The 21,263-nt window shown below is 39.4% G+C and overlaps 1 protein-coding gene across 2 annotated transcripts in view; it reads left to right on the top strand.

Annotated features, from left to right (window-relative positions):
• ACER3 (alkaline ceramidase 3) overlaps nt 1-21,263 on the top strand; it is a 75,378-nt gene that overhangs the window by 28,132 nt on the left and 25,983 nt on the right. Inside the window, exons 2-6 of one of the 2 annotated variants that reach the window (XM_048840150.2) lie at nt 3,237-3,347; nt 12,565-12,617; nt 15,904-15,956; nt 19,670-19,751; nt 21,119-21,154. In XM_048840150.2, the coding sequence (XP_048696107.1) occupies nt 3,237-3,347; nt 12,565-12,617; nt 15,904-15,956; nt 19,670-19,751; nt 21,119-21,154 (335 nt within the window). The remainder of the gene's footprint in view (nt 1-3,236; nt 3,348-12,564; nt 12,618-15,903; nt 15,957-19,669; nt 19,752-21,118; nt 21,155-21,263) is intronic. The other variant, XM_048840159.2, reaches the window with a different exon arrangement.

Here is a 21,263-nt window from a genome sequence, read left to right on the forward strand (position 1 = left end):
ATGATGGGGGACTCGACAGTCTAACGTGGAGCAGTAGGGGAAGTACAAAAGTGCAAAGCGTACAATATTTTTAATAGGTTCCCCTGATGCATGCCAAGAGCATTTAGTCAATACCGTGCGCTAAAACAATGTGGGAAGTAGTATCTAAAATTTCAGAGTAACAGCCGTGTTAGTCTGTATTCGCAAAAAGAAGAGTACTTGTGGCACCTTAGAGACTAACCAATTTATTTGAGCATGAGCTTTCGGTCATGAAAGCGCATGCTCAAATAAATTGGTTAGTTTCTAAGGTGCCACAAGTACTCCTTTTCTTTTTATCTAAAATTTGTTAGGAGTGAAGGCACTTCCTCTCATTGCAAGACAGCCTGAGATGTAAGGAATGTGCTCACTGATAAGACTGTAGCAAATAGTTTACATCAGCTTCCGTTTTATAAATATTTAGAGAATGAAAGCTAAAACTCTTGCCTTAATGTACATTGTTCTCTTTTCTGTGTTCTCATATCAGTCTGAAGTTTACAGCCTTAATGGGCTCTATTCTGAAACGATTTGCTTTGTCAGTTATGAACAGGTCTTTCTTTACATGTTCCTTTAATTCAGTATTTTTGTATTCTTCTTTTGTGTATTTCTTAGCATCCTATGAATCATTTCATACTAATAAGCACCTTTAAGAAATTATGAGATTTACATGATCTGCAATAACTGCTTTGGGAAATCAGAGCATTTAAGAGCCACTCTAGAAAATTATGAAGACTTAGAACACAGGGCCATATTCTAAAGAAACTTTACCCTGCTTTTTCAGGCTACGTAGCCCTCTTGCATTGTTTGTGGGGAGGACAAGATAATGGCCAAGTTAAAATATTTACAATACATACAACACAAATATTTAATTTAACGGGAGCTTCTTCCACCCCTGAATTCTGTTAAGGCTGACCTACTGCCCACTTTAGGGATGGGGCATCTTTAGCCTGCTGAGGTCCTATAATCTTATCTCTCCTTATCTGATGGCTCTGCAGCCCTACTCTCCCCAAACTAATGATCAAGGAGAGAGATTCAGTATTATCTAGCCTTGTCTAAAGGGATGCATCTACTGAAATAGGGAATAGTCTTCTTGACACTAGTCGTTGGGCTGGTGACCTCCAAAGGGAATTAAGAATGAAGAGATCCTATAGGGCAGGCCCTTATTCTGCAGTCAGATAGGCATTGGGTGCCTTTGCACAGCCCTGTTGACCTCAGTAAGGATTCACTTGGGTACAGGGGGTATGGTTCTGCAGTACCGATCATAAGACTGCGGCCTTTCTTCGGGGATCACTGACTTGCAACCAGAACAGCTTTGTTTATAACTGGATCAAATTGGTGGTTGTGCCATTGTTAAGCATGATCATGTTAGTAAAGCACCTTGTTAAAGAAGGTACTCGCTTCAGATACGATTTATCTGCTTATGAAGAACATCTAAAATGGAAACAATCTAAATTTGTCTGTGTTTATACTAGTTGCATTTTCAGGTTTGCTGAGCTTTGGCAGTGAAAATAGGCTAGTTACTTCACCAGTATCTAATTTCACATTCTGGTTCTCATGCTGGAATAATACTGTTGTGTCTGGGGTTTTTGCACTGCAGGAGAGTGTTTAAATATGTAAAGCAAAGCATAGTTTCTTTGGTAGTGTTTCTTGGAATATATTGTACTTTAAAACACTTGAGCATAGTTTGATTCTTCCCATTTCCTTTTGGCAAGTAGTTTGAGGGGATTAGGTATTTGTGTGAGAAGAGTTCCTGTGGCAGGTGCTATATTGAGCTGCTATATTGGTCAAAATGCCCCAAATTAACTTACACGTTTCACAGGATGCACCTCTTTGTTCAAGGCTTTATACAATTTAACTCTTATTGGAGATCCTTGAATAATAAGGCTCTGATATTAGCATAATATCAAGCATTTCTGGTTTTTGGTCTGATGCAATCTGCAAGTACGTGTTTCTCTGTGCTTTATCTTGTCAGGTGGTCAGACTCATGTATTTTTGTGAATCAGCCCCTTTAAAGAAAAGTATAGGTCTGTATTTAATTTGGTAACTACAGTACATAACTTCTGCTCCTAAAATCTGACTACATCAGGCAGGGATAAGATGCTGAATTTGCACTCCCTTCAGACCAAGCCTGTTTGCTTAATTTCAGTTGCCTTACTTAAGGGTTTACTCACTTTTGTTTGCACTTTGTGCAGTCATTTATAGTACACCCATGCAAAGTGGATGTAAAAACACTACCCAGTCAGTATGGGAGAGTCGTTGTTTATAGTATTTGTGCAGGTGCTCTACTTTCTTGCAGTGGCATCTGGTATCCTAGATCGTTGTAGTTCTAAAATGTGACACTTATTTTTGGTCTTCTCTTTGTGTTATTGGATTGCATGTTATATGTATCTGAATACAGCCAAGCTCAGTGTTTAGGCAAATGGCTTCAAGTTCTATTCAGCTAAAAACTGGAGATCTGTGTTGGTAGCAGAGCTCTTGTGGTCAGATGTCACACATCCCAGCAGCCTGTTGCTTCTGGACCACACTAAGAATGTGCTGGTCCTACTGAAATTTGTCTTTAGAAATGTGCTTTGGTTAGTAGGTGTATGGTAAAAGCTTTAAACCCTGATAAGGGAAGAGTGTTGCCTGCAGTTAGCTTAAATGATTAAAATGAAAATTGTATAACCTCTCTTGAGGGATCAGAGGGAGGAGCATGGGGAGAGAAGGAAGGAGTACTGTATGCTCATGTTAGTGCCCCCAAAGTGTTCCAGGAGTTGCTTTTTCAAAAAAAGCAGCTCCTTACAATACCAAAACTTCTGCTGTTTGAGGATTTATATTTGCTAAAAGAATTTCTGATAAAATATGCTTTGTATTCTACCAAGATTAACCATATTTTTCCTGTTCCTTTGCCATAAACATAAGCACCATCCAGTATTCTTCTTTGGTCTGATGTACTATTGTAATATTACCTGGGCACATGGAAAGTAGTATAAAGGTGTTTTTGTTTTAAAAAAAAAATCAACCCCCCCCCCCCACACACACACACACACTTTTTAGTGACGTTATCCAGACTGTAGCAAAATCTAACAGTGGATAAAGTGCTGAAGCAGAAAGAGGCTTGGAGAAAAGGTGTAGCCTTTTTACTGAGAACTGTTGAAGTCTTGTTTGAATGAATGCAGCTTTGTTTATTTCAAGTGCATGTTGCCCAATACTAAATCTCTTCTTGGGTTTCTATCCTACAGGGAACACAGTGAGTAACCTGATTTTCATTCTACCTCCAATCTATGGTGCGATTCAGACCTATAAAGATGGCCTTGAAAAACGATATTTAGCTGCATTTTTTTGTCTCACAGGTATGTGTAAAACTTGATTTGCACTTTAATTATACAGGGATTTCAGATGAGATCTGTATAGTCAAAATCGGAACATTTGTTTCTGTTATAACTTCAACCTCAGTTCTTTATATAATCTATAATATCTGGAGATGATTATTAGTTTTGTTTAGGCCAGATAAATAAAATTAGAATTAACAAAATAACTGTCTGATGTAGTAAAATAAGCACTATCTGGCCTTGTGTCCTAATCCAGTGCATACATTTTTATAGACTGTGTCCCTTTTATGCTGATTTACAGAAGCTATGTTGTGTGGCCCATATTTACCAAACAGTAACACTTATAAAAGCATAAATAAAACAAGTGGGCAAACACCTTGGAGGAACTGAGTGAGCACAAGGTTTCCATCTCTTTTGTCAGTTTTAGTGCTTACCTTTTACTGGTTTGACCTGCATCAGGACAAACAATCACATTCAAGGCATTCTCCCAGTAGCTAGAGGGCACTCTTCTCCTTACAGAACTTCATAATATTAACCTGTAGACAGGCGTCTAAGAAGCTCAAATAACTGTGGTGTTGAAAGCATGACCTATTAGAGAGAGTGTCTCTGAATATTTTTCCCAAGTACTGCTTATTTTCTTTGGGATTATGTCTATAGTACTTTAATGTTACCCATTCTAGAAGGGAATTGATCCAACTTCTTGTATCAAGCACTTCTGTAGTTGTTTTGAACTTAATCTAACCTTATCTCCCCAAAGTATACGTCTGGTATCTGTTGGTCCTGCTTTCTCTTATCAGAGGTGTTGGTCTTTGAGTGTACATCGGAGGCATAGCTCCTAGATTTGGCCTGAAATTTTTGTCAAAGATTGAAGTGTCTTATTTTGTGTTTTAGATTCTCTTCTATATTTTTTGGCATGCTTAAGTTCTAGTGCTAAATCACTCAAATTGTGCTAAAGATAAATGAATGCCAAGGGAGAAAGGATTCTGCACTCCAGCCACAGATTGATAAGAATTTATAACCGGCCTAGAAGACTTAGCTTTAAATGAAACCGAGAGATGTGCGTAGAATTAGTTATTAGAACCTTTCAGTTAAGGGGTCTGTCACGGTTTCTCCCCCACTCTGAACTCTAGGGTACAGATGTGGGGACCTGCACGAAAAACCTCCGAAGCTTATCTTTACCAGCTTAGGTCAAAACTTCCCCAAGGTACAAAATATTCCACCCTTTGTCCTTGGATTGGCCGCTACCACCACCAAACTAATACTGGTTACTGGGGAAGAGTTGTTTGGACGCGTCCTTCCCCCCAGAATACTTCCCAAAACCTTGCACCCCACTTCCTGGACAAGGTTTGGTAAAAAGCCTCACCAATTTGCCTAGGTGACTAGAGACCCAGACCCTTGGATCTTAAGAACAATGAACAATCCTCCAACACTTGCACCCCCCCTTTCCTGGGAAATGTTGGATAAAAAGCCTCACCAATTTGCATAGGTGACCACAGACCCAAACCCTTGGATCTGAGAACAATGAAAAAGCATTCAGTTTTCTTACAAGAAGACTTTTAATAAAAATAGAAGTAAATAGAAATAAAGAAATCCCCCCTGTAAAATCAGGATGGTAGATACCTTACAGGGTAATTAGATTCAAAACATAGAGAACCCCTCTAGGCAAAACCTTAAGTTACAAAAAAGATACACAGACAGAAATAGTTATTCTATTCAGCACAATTCTTTTCTCAGCCATTTAAAGAAATCATAATCTAACACATACCTAGCTAGATTACTTACTAAAAGTTCTAAGACTCCATTCCTGGTCTATCCCCGGCAAAGACAGAATATAGACAGACCCACAGACCCTTTGTTTCTCTCCCTCCTCCCAGCTTTTGAAAGTATCTTGTCTCCTCATTGGTCATTTTGGTCAGGTGCCAGCGAGATTACCTTTAGCTTCTTAACCCTTTCCAGGTGAGAGGAGCTTTCCCCTGGCCAGGAGGGATTTCAAAGGGGTTTACCCTTCCCTTTATATTTATGACAGGGTCATTCACCTATTCCTACCCAGAAGCCAAAAACAGGTCTACATGGAGTAGCTGGGACCACTCCTGTCCCTAGATTGTGGGAAATGCAAGAGAAGAAAACCATTACTTTTCAGCTACCACCAAAAAAAAAAAAGGCAAAAATAATCCAACAAAATTAAATTTGAAAAATTATAAAAATAAATGAAACTCCAAGTGCTGCCCCTGGATTTCATTTCTTGGTTGTGTGTGAAGTTATTTTAAATATTAATCCATAAATACCTTAATATAAAAAAATCCCCACAGAATATTCTCCATCTAGTCCCCAGAATTCATTCCTGTAAGACTAGTCCCTACACAATAGAAGCAGTCTAATAAAGCATCATTTATCATATAAAGTTTCAGATTTTTCCTGAACCTGCTTACAAATACATATCTACATCCATTCTGAGAGGTGAAAGCATGGGTGGGTTCATGTGACCTGTACACATCCTTGGCTAGAGCCCATGTATAATGTCAAATTCTTTCCAGTTGTAGATATTGCTTTGGAAGTCTCTTTTATAGAGCCATGTGAATAACAGCCATTCATAGCCTGAAATTTGTGGATGGCATTGTATTTGCATCACCACTCAGATTTTGAAACAAATATATCAACTGACAGTCAAATATCTACAATTGCTAGTACCAAGAAACCTGTATTAACGCTTTCAGAAATAAAAGGAATATGGTGCTCTAAATATAATATAGCTTAGTGGGATCTTACATTTTCAGCACTACTTTATTTACATATGTTAGACTACTTTCCACTGCCCTAAAATAGGGTGTGTATTCTGTGCTTATCACACCGTTTAGATATGCCCCTCTGTAATTTGAAGTGATGAGGATCAACATCAAAATGTTGAGGGGTGACACCCAGTATCTATTTAACTACTGCAGCTTGTTGTCAGCTTTAACTTTGAAATGCTATGTCGCTTCAATTGGTTGCCAAAGCTTCTGAATTAAGAGGTTCCAGCTGGCTAAATTCTGTATGCTTACTGACCTCTATGCTATTACATGCTTGGGGAAACTCTCTTGTAACAATGTAACCTAGACCTCTACTTCCTGGGTCAGAACCTAATTGTCTCCCTTTCTCAATATGTAGATGACCACATGGGAAGCTTATTTCTGTGGCAAATGTTTCATTCCTCTCTCCTCATGTTTGTTCCCAGTTCGAAAATACTATACTTATTTGAGGACGTACTTACAGAATGTCTGATTGTGTTTTTGGTTTTTATGAAGTGAATACTTTTCTAGAAATGCCTAGATCATGTAAGTCTTTCTGTAATGTGAGGCAAGGAACGGGGAACATAAGGGTGTTGTGGTGGAAGCGAGAGTAGAGGCCACACATGGACACAAATAAGGTTAAGTACTAAGTTACTTTAACTACTCTACCTTAGTATAATTACTCTTCTTTACTGAGCAGAAATAAATCCCAAGCCCCTTGCATGCTTGCTATATTATTTTAATTGCATGGTTTAAAAAAAGGGTGGGTATGGATAGAAAATGGGTGCTTCCGAGGAAATAAGGATTTTTCTGTGATCCTTGGCAGACATATGAGGTGCTCAGCTACATGCTTCCCTTTCTAGTTCGTAGCTTGCTCGTTAATGTCCAATCAGGATTCCATGGCCTGCTCATCTCGTCATACTATATGCATAGCGTGCAGGGTTAAGACAGAAGAATAAGACCTTGTACCATTTCACAGAGGCCATTAGATAACAGCTGTGGCTCTCAAACTCTGACTGAAACTTTTCAACTAGCTCCACAGCAAAGTGTATTTTGGGTTTTGTTTTGGGTTTTGTTTTGGGGTTTGTTAAATAACTTTTTGACAAAAATAGTTATGAATTTTTTTGTTTTATCTGTTTTTATTTTCTGGTTAAAATCTTTGAAGCAAAATGGGAAATGTGTATTTTTGTTTAGAAAAAATTCATTTTGTGTGGTAACAGGAAAATCTTTAAAGAAAAAACTAGAGATTTTTTTTCTTCTTCCCACCATTTTGTCTTCCTTTTTCACCTTTCTTGCTGGGGAAGTGGGAAAGTTTTTTTGTTTTTTTTTTAATTTAAAACTTCAAGCGAGAGAGAGTAACTTTTTTTTCCCTTTTCCCCTTTCAGAGAGGGGAAAAGGGAAGGGGGAAATAATGAAAAATAAATTAAAATTTTGAATTTGAAATGAGAATTTTCATCTTGAAGTTTTTTTGGTCAAAAAAGTGTTTTCATTTCTTTCAAAAATTTTCACAAACTAAATTTAAATTTCTGCTAGCCCTGTTTGGCTGAGTTTGAAATGGCAACATAGAGATGTAATCATAGAAATATAGGGTTGGAAGGGACCTCATGAGATCATCTAGTCCAGCCTCCTGTGCTGAGGCAGGACTAAGCATACCTAGACCACCCTGACAGGTGTGTGTTCTTAAAAACCTCTGATGATAGGTATTCCACAACCTCCCTTGGAAGCCTATTCCAGAGCTCAACTACCCTTATAGTTAGAAAATTGTTCCTAATATTTAACCTAAATCTCCTTTGCTGCAGATTAAGTCCATTATTTCTTGTCCTGCCTTCAGTGGGCATGGAGAAAGATAGATCACCGTCCTCTTTATAAGAGTCCTTAACATATTTGAGGACTGTAATGAGGTTTCTCCCCTCACCCATCATCTTTTCTCAAGACTAAACATTTTTTTAACCTTTCATCGTAGGTCAGGTTTTCTAAACCTTTAATCATTTTTGTTGCTCTCCTCTTGACTTTTTCCAGTGTATCCACATCTTTCTTAAAGATGACATACCACCCTTACTTCTACACTGCTGCCTTCAAAGCTGGGCGGCCGGAGAGTGGTGGCTGCTGACTGAGGACCCAGCTCTGCAGGCAGCAGCGCAGAAGTAAGGGTGGCAGTACCATACCATGCCGTCCTTAATTTTGTGCCGCTGCGGCGATGCCTTCAGAACTGGGCTCCTGGCCAGCAGCGGCTGTTCTCCGGCTGCCCAGCTCTGAAGGCATCGCCGCCGTCAGCAGCAGCACAGAAGTAATGGTAGTAGTACTGCAACCCACCCGCATAATAATATTGCGACCCCCCACCCCGCCACACACACACACACTCCTTTTTGGGTTAGGACCCCTACAATTTCAACACTGAAATTTACGATTTTTAAAATAGTCTGACCATGAAATTGACCAAAATGGCCCATGAATGTGGAAGGGCCCTGTGTATTGGTGAAGCACTCCTGGTGCAGACATGGCCTTAGTCTTAGATCATGAGCAGAGTGGAATGGGATCCTTGCCTGCCCAGTGGATATAGTATGGTGCAGCAAATCAACATGTTGTAACTTGCAAGCATGACATCCACAGTGCCTTTCTCAGTTTAGAAACTTGCTGAAACTGCAGTCTTAAAATATTGTGGTGTGAGGGTTTTTTTGTTTGTTTGTTTGTTTTTTGTAGTAAGCATGTTAGGGGCATCTGCGTGTGGTGATGGACAAATGCAGAGTATGCTTATAATTAAAGCTGCGATCACAAGTATTTTTAGTAAAAGTCACGGACAGGTCATGGGCAATAAACAAAAATTCACAGCCTGTGACCTGTCCATGACTTTTACTAAAAATACCTGTGACTCAATCTTGGGGTGGGAGTGTGGGGACCTCTGCTGAGGGGGTGTTGGGCGGTACCAGCTGCCCGGGGCCATGGACCGTGGCTGCTCTGGCTGGCCGGCCGGGGATTGCTGCATGGGGCCACTGGAGCAGCGGTTGGTGTGGCTGTCCCAGGGGCCACTTGAGTAGTTGGCCCTGGAGCGAGCCAGCCACTTGGGCAGGCCTGGGTTGAGCCACACTGCCCCTCCAGAAGTCTCGGAGAGTTGCAGAATCTGTGACTTCCGCGACCTCTGTGACAGACAAGTAGTCCCACTTATAATTTGCACAAAAGACTGTAACATTTTGACTTGTTAAGTAGTTCCTTTCCAAATTACTTAACTTTGAAAAGGCATATTTACCTGCTATCTAGGCACACAATTGGGTTTTTTACTTCAGCACAGTGGCTTCTCAGCTGACTGTTGACTGCATGTTCTTTTGATTGATGATGATCTATTTGGCTACTGTGAATATATACCAAAGTCAAACAATAGTACTAACGGATGTATTATATAGAAGCATCAATCCTCAAGACTCTCAATATGGATTATTAACTGCTACTGGGATGGAGCAAGGAAGCCACCACCATGCAAACAGAACTGAATTTAAGGGGTTCTCTTAGATGGACAGAATATACTTTAGATGGCTTTTATCCAGGACTCTAGAGTGACATAATTACTTTTGCATAAAGTTAACATGAGATCTTATGACCAAAAGTATTCAAGGCCTGGGTTTTCTGTGTCATCCAAAAGATAGTACCCTAAGCACAATTCCCACAGCACTGTTCTAGGGCACTGATTCAGAGGGGAGAGTGCCACCTACTGAATAACCAGCTCCCCATCATGCAGCACCCTGGATTTCTCACTGAGTTCTTGCATCCAAATACTGAACAGATCTGATCCTGCTTGATTTAGGAAATCTGACATGATTGCACCAAGATTATAGATTTTATTGAAGTGGTGCATGTACAGGGCTTGCACCTAAAGCATTCATAGTTTTTTAGAATTTAACAGACCCAAGAGCATTTCTCATTTTAAGCATTTTAAGGAATATCTTTCAACCCAGTGTAATCTTTCATAATAAAAGAAACACCAAGGTTCTACAGCATAGTCCTTACAACAGTTTCTAATTTTGTATGTGTGGAGTGGGATTCTAATTGGTTTGCTGGTTTTATAACTTTAATAACCTAGAACTAACCTATTTTGTTCATTAAAAAAACAAGTTGAAACCTTGCATGCCATGTTTCTGCCCAAGGGTGAAATTTATTGCTGTTATAAACTGAAAAGGATTTTGTAGAGAAAATACTGATGTAACCTTGACTACAGTGACACTAACTCGTGCACTGCTATGATGAGCTTATTGATTTCCAAATTGAATGACAGTCAGAATATACTGTAGGTGTAGCCAGATACATGTGAATTTCCCAATTAAATCTTAATGGAGTTAGAATAGATGTTGGTCATGATATGAAAAGTTCTCTAAAAAGAATGTGTAGATGCAGGTACACAGTGACACTCAGGTTTAAATGACAGGTTTCAGAGTAGCAGCCGTGTTAGTCTGTATTTGCAAAAAGAAAAGGAGGACTTGTGGCACCTTAGAGACTAACCAATTTATTTGAGCATAAGCTTTCGTGAGCTGAACTGTAGCTCATGAAAGCTCATGCTCAAATAAATTGGTTAGTGTCTAAGGTGCCACAAGTACTCCTTTTCTTTTTTCAGGTTTAAATGAGTAATTTAATTAAATTTCAGTTGGGAACGATGGAAGTGCGTATGCTTGCCATAGACAATGGTGTCCAATTTCCCCAGAGCGCTAATGAAGTTCAGATATCTCTGACAACACATTTTGAACGATATGGTTGGACTGCAAATGTGACTGTAAGTAAGCAGTTGCATGCTTAGACATTCCTCTTCAGTAAGGAGACACAGTGACATAGTAATACTAGTCTAATAGAGCATAAAAAAACAGAACACCTCTAGATAAGGGCACTTGCACATCTGACAAACTTCAGTATATATTCTCGAAAGTGATCTATTTACCCATTACTGAAATGTGACTATTATATCTTTGGACTGGAGTGCCACACTGCAGAGCAGTTTAAGACAAAATGAAAAATACCTTAATTTGAAACTAAGGGAGAGTTTTAGGTAGAATGTGTATAGACCCAGACATTAACCTATCTACTCTTCCCCCTACCCCAAAAAAAGGAAGATTTTTTTTTTTAATGGCAAGGAACATATCTTGTCACATTTGAAAGTACTAGGGGAGACCAGCAACCCCCTGCCAAAGCTAACTCCCTGCCCCACCAAGTCTTATCTAAATAGTCAGAACAATTTCTAAGGCTGTCTCTACGCTAGCAGCACTTTACCTGTGTGGGAATACCGGTATACTATACCGGGAAAGTGCTCCTAGTGTGGACGCAACTTATACCAGCAAATCTACACTTTTACTGATATCTGATTCCCCTCTCCCTGCGCAAAGCAAACTCATCCATAAAAGCAGGGCTTTACCGGTGTAACTGAGGGCAAGTCTACACTAGAGCACTACATCGGCGCAGCTGCACCACTGTAGCACATCTGGTGATGACGCGCTGTGCTGTTGGGAGAGCGTTTGCCTATCAGCATAATTACTCCACCTCCGTGAGAGGTGGAAGCTATGTCAGCGGGAGAGCAACAGTGTGCACAGTGCTTAGTTCAGTGTAACTTACGTTGCTCGGGGGGTGTCTTTGTCACATCCCTGAGCGACGTAACTTACAAATCAACTTAAGCGGTAGTGTAGACCAGCCTAACTCTACACCAGGGACTTCTGCCCACACTGCTATATTGGTCAAGGACCACACGCCTGACTGACATAGCTATGCTGGCTGAAGTCTGAGTGTGGACATGGCTTAAGAATCTGTCTTCATCAGGCCTAAGAAAAACAAGGTGAATGATATCCAGGTAAGGTGGTGTCTTTAAACTAATGTCAGAAGTAAATACAGAGATGAGAGGGCAAATATGTCAAATGAAAAAAGCCAGGTGAATATATCAAGAGCTTCATAGAAGTCAGAAATGGAAAAGACCTGCTAGTCTTTTTTCTGAATAGTTCCATTAGGTTTATGTAATCTGCAATCCACAGCTGTACCTGGCTCTAATTCTGAAATCTGAACTCAAATCCTGTTTCCTGTGGTCTGATAAAGATTCTGTAAACTTTGGCTTTTAAAGCCTTTCAGCTGAACATCAACAAAAATATCACAGGTTTGTGGTTTTTATTTAGTCAGAAGACAATACTGTGTAACTGTTTCTCCATCTTTCTTAACGGTTCTAATACATTTAATATTTGGGAATACAATACTCCTGTGATCCTAATGCTCAGTGCTCTCCTACTTTATGGAAAAGAATGCTGGGGGAAATATTCTCTGACAAAAAGTTCAATGGGATCTTTAATGACCAATATGTCTGTCAAAAGGCGTTAAAAAAAAATTGGATAGATGACTGAAAATGTCCCTGTCTGTGATGTTTAAAGATCTGTTGTCAGTGAAGTTAATTTGTTAAGATAATACACTGATGTGTTTTTAACAAAGGTTATGCTAATTGTGTTTTGGTTTCATTTCAGCTGTTGGATTGGGATCCTGGTGCTTCCACATGACCCTGAAGTATGAAATGCAGGTTAGTACTAATCAGCAGATGCGAATAACCTTGTGCAGGTATCTCATTATTGCCCCAAATGTGCATTTGCTGGGTTTTTTTAATTCTGTAACCAAATGCCTCCAGTGACTTGCTTTTCCCTCATAGGAATCAAATCAGGTGGCTGTGCATGTTCATTTTAAGTCTGGCAGAGCTGGCAAAGAATTATCACTCTAAAGGGGGACAGAATGTGTCATTTTAGGGATTTGTTCTTAGCTAATCTAATTTTGTTTGATTTATATGTAAAATATGTTTTTCACTGGATGTGATTCCTTTCAGCATAGATGTAGTGTGAGCCCTACTTTGTTAGCCATTGGTACTGATGTACATGCAGGAATGTATACTGGTTTCTAAATCAGTACTTTAATCAATTGACTATTTAGTAAAAGGGACGTTCCCTATTATGAGATTTAGAGTTTTCATTTGTGATGCTGTAATATTAAACTACATTACAGCTTCGACTTGGTACTGAACATTATTGCCTAGGATTATTTTTGTCATCCATTGGTATCCCCGTGTATTGCTTAATGTTGTAGCAGTATAAAACTGCACTTCTGGATGTGCATCTGCCCTTGGCACCGAAGTCGAAACTCTGTGAAAAGCAGTAATTGTTGGCTGGTTCTCCATTTGGGAATAATAGAAGAGGTTCTTCAGCAATACATTGTTGGGCAAGGAGATTCTAGTCCCAATATAGCGTCATTCCCAAGAAGACTTGAAGGGCTTTGCCATAGATATGAGAACACGAGACAAATTCATCTTCCAAGTCAAGGTCAGGATGGTGACGGCCTCCATAATCTTCTCTCTTATGTCTATGGGATTTGTTGGAGGCTGTCAGCCTCAATGGTGCATATTATTATCTGTCATTGAGGTCAGAATGTATAAAGTACCGAAGCTTTTGCATATGCAAAGTCCCTTCTAGTACAAATTACTCCACAGCACTCAATATCTAGCTGTAGAAGCAGCTAATCTAAATGCGAGGGATTCACAATTACCCTGTTACTAGCTGATGAGTCCCCATAGTCAGAAAAAGTACATTCCATCCTTTAGACAATGCTGTTGTTCACTGGGTCTGTGTCTCAACAATGAAAAGTCATCATTCATAGTGGCTCAAGTGGTAACTTTCACAGGAGCTATCATTAACTCAGTATTGCAAACAGACCATCAGGCAGAATTGTACAGCAAAGGGGAAAAGGCAAGGGCTTCAGAAAAATTGTCCCAGTGGCTGCCTGAAGAGCAGCTGCCAAAACTGTTTGGTGGGCAGCTATATCCGCTCACTATGTCACTATGCAAGGTTCCTTGATGCTTGGACATCCAGTAGTTAAGACTTCTGAAAGGACTGATTCACACCCTCCTTCTTGTGCCTGGGCCATGCTGTCTTTTGGGGGGAATTGGTTCCCACCTAGATGGAATCTGTTTGAACCTCTAGGAGATTTACTCTACTATTTTGTCCTTGAAAACTACCAAAATGTGAACTTTGGAGGCTAGTGTCCAGTTTTGAAAATGTTGGCCACAGTATTTGTTTTGATTTTGGTTTTATTTTCTTTCATGGAACCTTAATTTATTAACAACTTTTATTTAAAGAAGGAGCTACATGGATTAATCATGTGGTTATGCCTGACCAGACCTTGGAAAATTGAAATATCAAAAATGCTAAGAAATGGTTTAAGCAAACTCTGGGCTGTTCATCTCTAGTGCTGAATCTTCTAAATGAATAGCTTCATTTATCCTGGGTATTGTTGGTCATCCCTTCTGAATTCTCCAAGTTTCTTTTGCCAAAAATAAGAGACGTTAATTTGTTCTCACTCTTGATAGACTCGGCCACTATCTTAAAATGACTGAATTGCCTTTCAACGTGAAAGTTAAAAATTGAATGGTTATTTTGGCCAATGCGTTCAGAGGCCCTCTTCCCAAGGTGAGCAGTACCAGGCTGGCTTTATGCAAAGGAACATGCCAGTTACCATCGGGAGTGGTTTCCTTTCATGTGGCTCAGCACTTAGAGTAGGACTACAGCGTCTCTGGCACCAGTGCAGCTGTGGCCCCTCTGAGTGCCCCTGCACCAGTGGTAGTCTGGGAGCCAGGAGCCACTGTACCAGCACAGCTCCAGCCTGGCAATCCCCCTCAATAACCTTCAGAAAGGGGAGCACCACTGCCTCCAGCAGCAAAACATGCTGGCCTTATTTGCACCCCATTTGACCTCTTCCCCGGAAAATTCATTTCCCTCTGACAAAAATGTGGGTCAAAGTAAAGAAACATAAAAATTGTTCTTTAATTGAAACTATGTGGAGCGCTTACTTTCTAAGTTCATAATGTTTAATGACCCCTTTGTCAAGATTCAGTCTCTTGACTTTACTGTCATCTTCCGTGAGAAATCAACTCCGCACTCTCAAATTCACATGTGCATGTATGTAAGCACTCATTGGAGAGCAGAGTTTTGGTGGAAAAGGTGATGTTCTGATTCTGTGTATGTGATGCAAAAGTTCAAATGCAACATGAGCATCCTCAGCAGAAGTATCTATTCTTCATAGATCTTTCTTGCCTCCTCCATTAAGGTGGGTGTATTACTTCCCAAAGACTTTTCCCCCCTCCAGAAGAGTAACTTCATTTTCTTTAGACAAAATGTTGTGATCCTATTACTAATGGTTTAAAAATTGTTTAAGATAAAAATGCATTAATTTGCAGTCATAATTGGAAGACCCAATTATTGCAACTTACTACAGTTTACTTAATTTTGCAAATTAGAAAGAAGGTAAACGAAAAGCGAGGCTACTGCATCAGAGAATGTTTCGTAATGTACTAATGTTCTATAATACTCTGTGCAAAAATAATGAGGTCTTAAAGAGGCTTCACTACAACCTCCTGATTAATTTTTATTGAGAGGTGGGGAGATACCACGAAATGTTTTGAGCAGGTTATGAAGTTTGGGGGTTAGGTAGTTCCTGTATTACAGGATTTCTTTAAAAATTTACTGGAAATTCCGTAAATGTTTAAAAGGGATATGAGAGTGGTGAAAATGGCAGAGATCTGTGAACACATGCTGTCTCATAATATGTTATATTTGAAAGATTCGTTAAGCAAGCATGGTAACTCACCTGCTTTCTAAGGTTGAGAGGCATTTGATACTGTCGAAGATAAAATATAGTCAAGAATCTGGGTATCATAAAACTGTTAAAAACCCCTACTTAACAAGTGATTTCCCCCTGGTTAACTTACACCTGTGCATGAGTTAAAAGTGATTTTTCATGTTTTGGTGTTTCTCTGCTTTTTGTAGCTATTGGATGAACTGCCAATGATATACAGTTGTTGTGTGTTTGTCTACTGCCTGTAAGTATTTTGTCAAATGTTTTTAATATTGGAAAGCTACTTTTATGTAATGTCCAATACATGGAACCCAATCTGCTCTCATTTAAATTGATGCTAAAGCATCTATGCTATACTCAGTGCAGTCAACAATTTTACTAACAGTAAAGAATCACGATCTAATGGGCAGATTAGGAGCCAGGAACTCTGACTTCTAGTCCTAGCTTTGCTAACTTAGACCTGCTGTGTGACCAGGTGCAGATTGCTTAACCTCTTTGTCTATTTCCCTAGCTGTAAATGAGGCATAACATTTTGGATAAAGTAAGACAATATTGTGATAAGCCTTGTAGAAATGTTAATAAACAAATCAAATTGCCTCCCTACTTCACAGGGATGTTGATTTAATGTTTGTAAAAACATTTTGCAAATGTAAAGCATTATATACAGTTAAGAATTAAGCAATATTTGGCATGTAGACAACAAGAGTAATGAAACTCTTGCAAAAACAGCAGGGTTATCGTTCACTAGGGACAGTGTGCTCCGAATGTAGACTTCTAAATTTTGGTCAAACCTACTTTCCATAACCTTTTAAAAAAAAAAAAAAAAAAAAAAAAATTCTTAAGGAAACTAAATACTTTGTAGAAGTGTCCTGGAAAAACTAATAGAACATTTTGGCACAACATCCAAAGCAGTTCTCCTCCTTGGATCAGGGAACTGTGTAGCATTTTGCAACTCCAACAAATGAGTCAAGTTATGCAATACTGTCTTTCCCACCTGCCACATCCAGTCCCTGAAGCGATATGGCAGGCTGTGCCTTGAAAATCCAACTAATGAAATCGATCCACTTATTCCTGTTATGGACTGGTTGCAAGCAATGAGTTTTGTTTGACTACTTAAAAACATAGAGACAGATCTTCAGCTGGTGTAAATTAGTGTAGCTTTATTGAAGTCTGCCTGTAGCTTGTGGATTAAGTGGAGTACTGTTGGGCCAAATCCTCAGGTGGGGTAAATTATCATAGCTGCATGCACTACAGTTTAGACCAGCTCTGATGTAAAACTTGGGTCCATAATGTTTTCAGTCTTAAAACTGTTTCACTTTAATCTGAACCCATCCTAGAATCATAGAACCATCGGGTTAGAAGGGACCGCAAGGGTCATCTATGAGTCTAACCCCCTGCCAAGATGCAGGATTTGCTATGTCTAAACCAGTGGTTCTCAACCCGCAGCCCACGGACCACTTGCGGCCCAATCAGCATATAGCTGCAGCCTATGTGACATCCTCAGTGCCATTCAGCTAGTATATATATTGTGTGGATGAGGCCAACATCACACACAGAGAGCAGCATATATGGCCTACAATGGTAAATAGGTTGAGAACCACTGGTTTAAACCATCCAAGACAGATGGCTATACAGCCTCCTTTTGACAACCTCCATTAAAGGGGAGCTTCCACAGCCTTTCATAGAATCATAGAATATCAGGGTTGGAAGGGACTCAGGAGATCATCTAGTCCAACCCCCTGCTCAAAGCAGGACCAATCCACAACTAAATCATCCCAGCCAGGGCTTTGTCAAGCCTGACCTTAAAAACTTCTAAGGAAGGAGATTCCACCACCTCCGTAGGTAACACATTCCATTGCTTCACCACCCTCCTAGTGAAAAAGGTTTTCCTAATATCCAACCTAAACCTCCCCCACTGCAACTTGAGACCATTACTCCTCTGTCATCTGCTACCACTGAGAACAGTCTAGATCCATCCTCTTTGGAACCCCCTTTCAGGTAGTTGAAAGCAGCTATCAAATCCCCCCTCATTCTTCTCTTCCACAGACTGAACAATCCCAGTTCCCTCAGCCTCTCCTCATAAGTCATGTGTTCCAGTCCCCTAATCATTTTTGTTGCCCTCCGCTGGATGCTTTCCAATTTTTTCACATCCTTCTTGTAGTGTGGGGCCCAAAACTGGACACAGTACTCCAGATGAGGCCTCACCAATGTCAAATAGAGGGGAATGATCACGTCCCTCGATCTGCTGGTAATGCCCCTACTTATACATCCCAAAATGCCATTGGCCTTCTTGGCAACAAGGGCACACTGTTGACTCCTATCCAGCTTCTCATCCACTGTAACCCCTGGGTCCTTTTCTGCCGAACTGCTGCCGAGCCATTCGGTCCCTAGTCTGTAGCGGTGCATGGGATTCTGCCGTCCTAAGTGCAGGACTCTGCACTTGTCCTTATTGAACCTCATCAGAATTCTTTTGACCCAATCTTCTAATTTGTCTAGGTCCCTCTGTATCCTATCCTTACCCTCCAGTGTATCTACCTCTCCACCCAGTTTAGCGTCACCTGCAGACTTGCTGAGGGTGCAGTCCACGCCATCCTCCAGATCATTAATGAAGATATTGAAAAAAACCTGCCCCTATGCGGTCTATTCCATTGTCCTACTGTTCTTACAGTTAGGAAGTTTTTCCTGAGATTTAATCTAAATCTGCTATGCTGTAGTTTGAACTCATTGCCTCTTGTCCTGCCCTCTGTGGCAAGAGAGAACAACTTTTCTCCATCTTTTATCCTGTACCCGTGAGATTTCTTTTGCATTTATTTTGCCTGAATTGAGTGTGATTCAGAGAAGAAAAAACCAAATTCAAACACCAGTTCTCGGCTCGTATTGATTATTCCATATTTTTAAAAGTATAATGGACCTAAGTGAGGCTTATGCACAGAATCTGCTTGAAATTATGTACAGTGAGTAGTATACTGCATGTAAATTCTTAAATATAAGTGCTTTACATAATGTGCTTATATTTAGTAAAATTATGGAAGCTTAAGAAGAGAGATCATCTAGTTCATCTGCTCGCCAAAGTAGGATTGTTCAATACAGAATATTCCCTAACCCTTGGTTCAATCTAATTTAAAATCCCAAGTAGTAGAATTTCCACCACTTCCCTTGGCAAGATGCTCTAGAGCCATACATCTTCCTGTCTTGAAGATTTTTTGCAGATAAATATATATTTTTCCTCCCTTTCATCCCATTACTATAAGGCTAAGTAATATTTCTCCCTCTGTGGTGATTTGTAGACATATAAACCCTTATTCATCATTTAGCTAAGCTATACGTATTTAGGTCTTAATTTTTCTTGACACATCCATTCCTCCAGCCCCAGTCACGTTTGCTGTTCTCAGAGTTCTTTCCCGTTTATCAAGCTCTTTTCTGATGATGTGGTTCTCAGAACTGTACCCAGTAATCTAAGTGTGATTGCACCACAGCCCATATAATTTCCTGTTTTCTGATGCAATATAATTTTGGGCTACATGTTACCATGTGAAAGTTTCAGTGTTTTTTCTAGTAACCACATCAAACTTGTGTCTAATTTGCTGTCCATGAAAGAGGAAGCCTTTTTAGGCATTATTTCTTCCCACCCTTTTTCTTTTCATTGGGTTAATCTTTCCCTGTGTGTATTAGCTTGTGTTTTCCCCAAACAAGTTGTTCATACAGTAACACATAATTAAAAGTAAATATCAGGCCAGTATTTATTACAAGTGAAATATACTCCATCTATAAAAGTGACAGGGCCTTGTGGGAAAGTATACATTTTCTTACAAGGCCCATGAGTTTCATGTCACTTCACTCACAGGTTCCCTTTAGTTTCCAACAGATGGTTCTTTTTAACATTATTACTTCTTGTAAGATTTATCATTTATATATGATAAAGTAGGACATGTAACTTTCCTGTATGTTTTATTTCAGGTATGAATGTTTCAAGCACAAGAACAGTGTCAATTATCCTCTGCTTTTTGTATTAATAACTTTCAGTGTCATAGTCAGCATGGTAAGTAACTTTTTCTTATGCAGAACTTTCATATGTGCATTAGTAATTTTTCTAACATATAAGGAATATTAAACTGGCAAAATTCCATCTCTTGTACTTTATTGCTTGCTGTCGAAACTGGGCAGGGGAGAATAATTCTGTTCAAAGCTCGGGAGACTAATTTAGTTATTGTATTGTGAAAAATGTAATTTTTCTGTGGGAAACTTTAATGTCTTCTGTAAATAAAAACTGATTCAAAACACTTTATGTGGAAAAAGTTCATTCACATAGAGACTATAGGAAGGCAATCCAGGTGCTAAGGTCCTGGGACTGGGAGTCAGGAAAATGGTCTGCTGTTCTGACTCTTGCACTGCCTTGTTCTGAGACCTTGGGCAGTTGCTTTACCTTTCTGAGCCTTAGCTTCCTCATCTGTAAAATGAGAATAATAATGCTCAGTCATCTTTGTAAAGTGCTTTGAGATCTACAGTTAGAAAGCAATATATGTGCTAAATAGAGGTTAAAACCAGCCACAACTAGAAGTTAGCTGTTTAAATGATCAAAATAAATATGACACAGTTAAGGTTAATTTGATTCTGTTCCTTGATTCAGCGTGCTCCCTGGATGTTTGTGGGGGGGCTTCATAGGAACCTAAAACCACATGGGTGGAATCTCTATATTTGGTGATGGAGATAAAAGCCAAGTAATCCCGCCAGTTTCATTGCTGACCCTTATCCTAATGTATTGCAGATTTTGCATCTTTATATGTGTTGGCTGTTCTTCTGAGCCTTTTTGGTATGGCATGTTGTGGAGCAGATCAGATGGAGACTGAAATGAAAAAATTCTTTTCATAGATACAGTGCCCACTTTTTTCCAAAACAGGATTTGAACTCGCTACCTTAGCAGTAGGAGTCTACTGTGACTTTTTGTTAGCATCCATGGGAATTAAGAGATATCATTTAACAGAGACAGATTGATAATTTCAAGAAAAAATTAATTGCCTATGAGGACTATAGTTCAGCCTGTTTCAGTACCTATCAAGGATTATATATGTTCAAAATTTTAATGCACTTTTAACTCACTATATGTGTGTTGCAGTTTAAATAAATTGAGAGACGTTCACATCTAAAACTATCTGTTTAAGCTAGCTGTTAAAACTAATTTTTAAAATAGTGATGTAAATCTGGAGGGACTCAAAGAATATTGGTGCTTGTTATTGTCAGGGGAAAGAACTCAGATGCCTAATCAAGTTTAGTACTGTGTAGATGGATAGTTGTATTTTTATTCTAAGATGGCTTCAGTCTTTCTGATTTTTCAATATGTGTAAAAAAAAAAAAAAATCTGTATGTAAAACAAAGTATGTGTAACACTTTTTCTTTGACTCTTTGCAGATTTACCTAAATTTGAAAGAGCCTGTATTTCATCAGGTAAATCTTATTCCTTTGCAATTAATTCTTTAGCATAAAGACAGCCTTGTTAAATAATGTATGCAGTGTTGCTGTAGCCATGTTAGTGTCATGTTTGAGAATCTTGTAT

The sequence above is a fragment of the Caretta caretta genome, chromosome 1 (genome assembly GCF_965140235.1).
Source record: "Caretta caretta isolate rCarCar2 chromosome 1, rCarCar1.hap1, whole genome shotgun sequence".
NCBI lineage: Eukaryota > Metazoa > Chordata > Testudines > Cheloniidae > Caretta > Caretta caretta.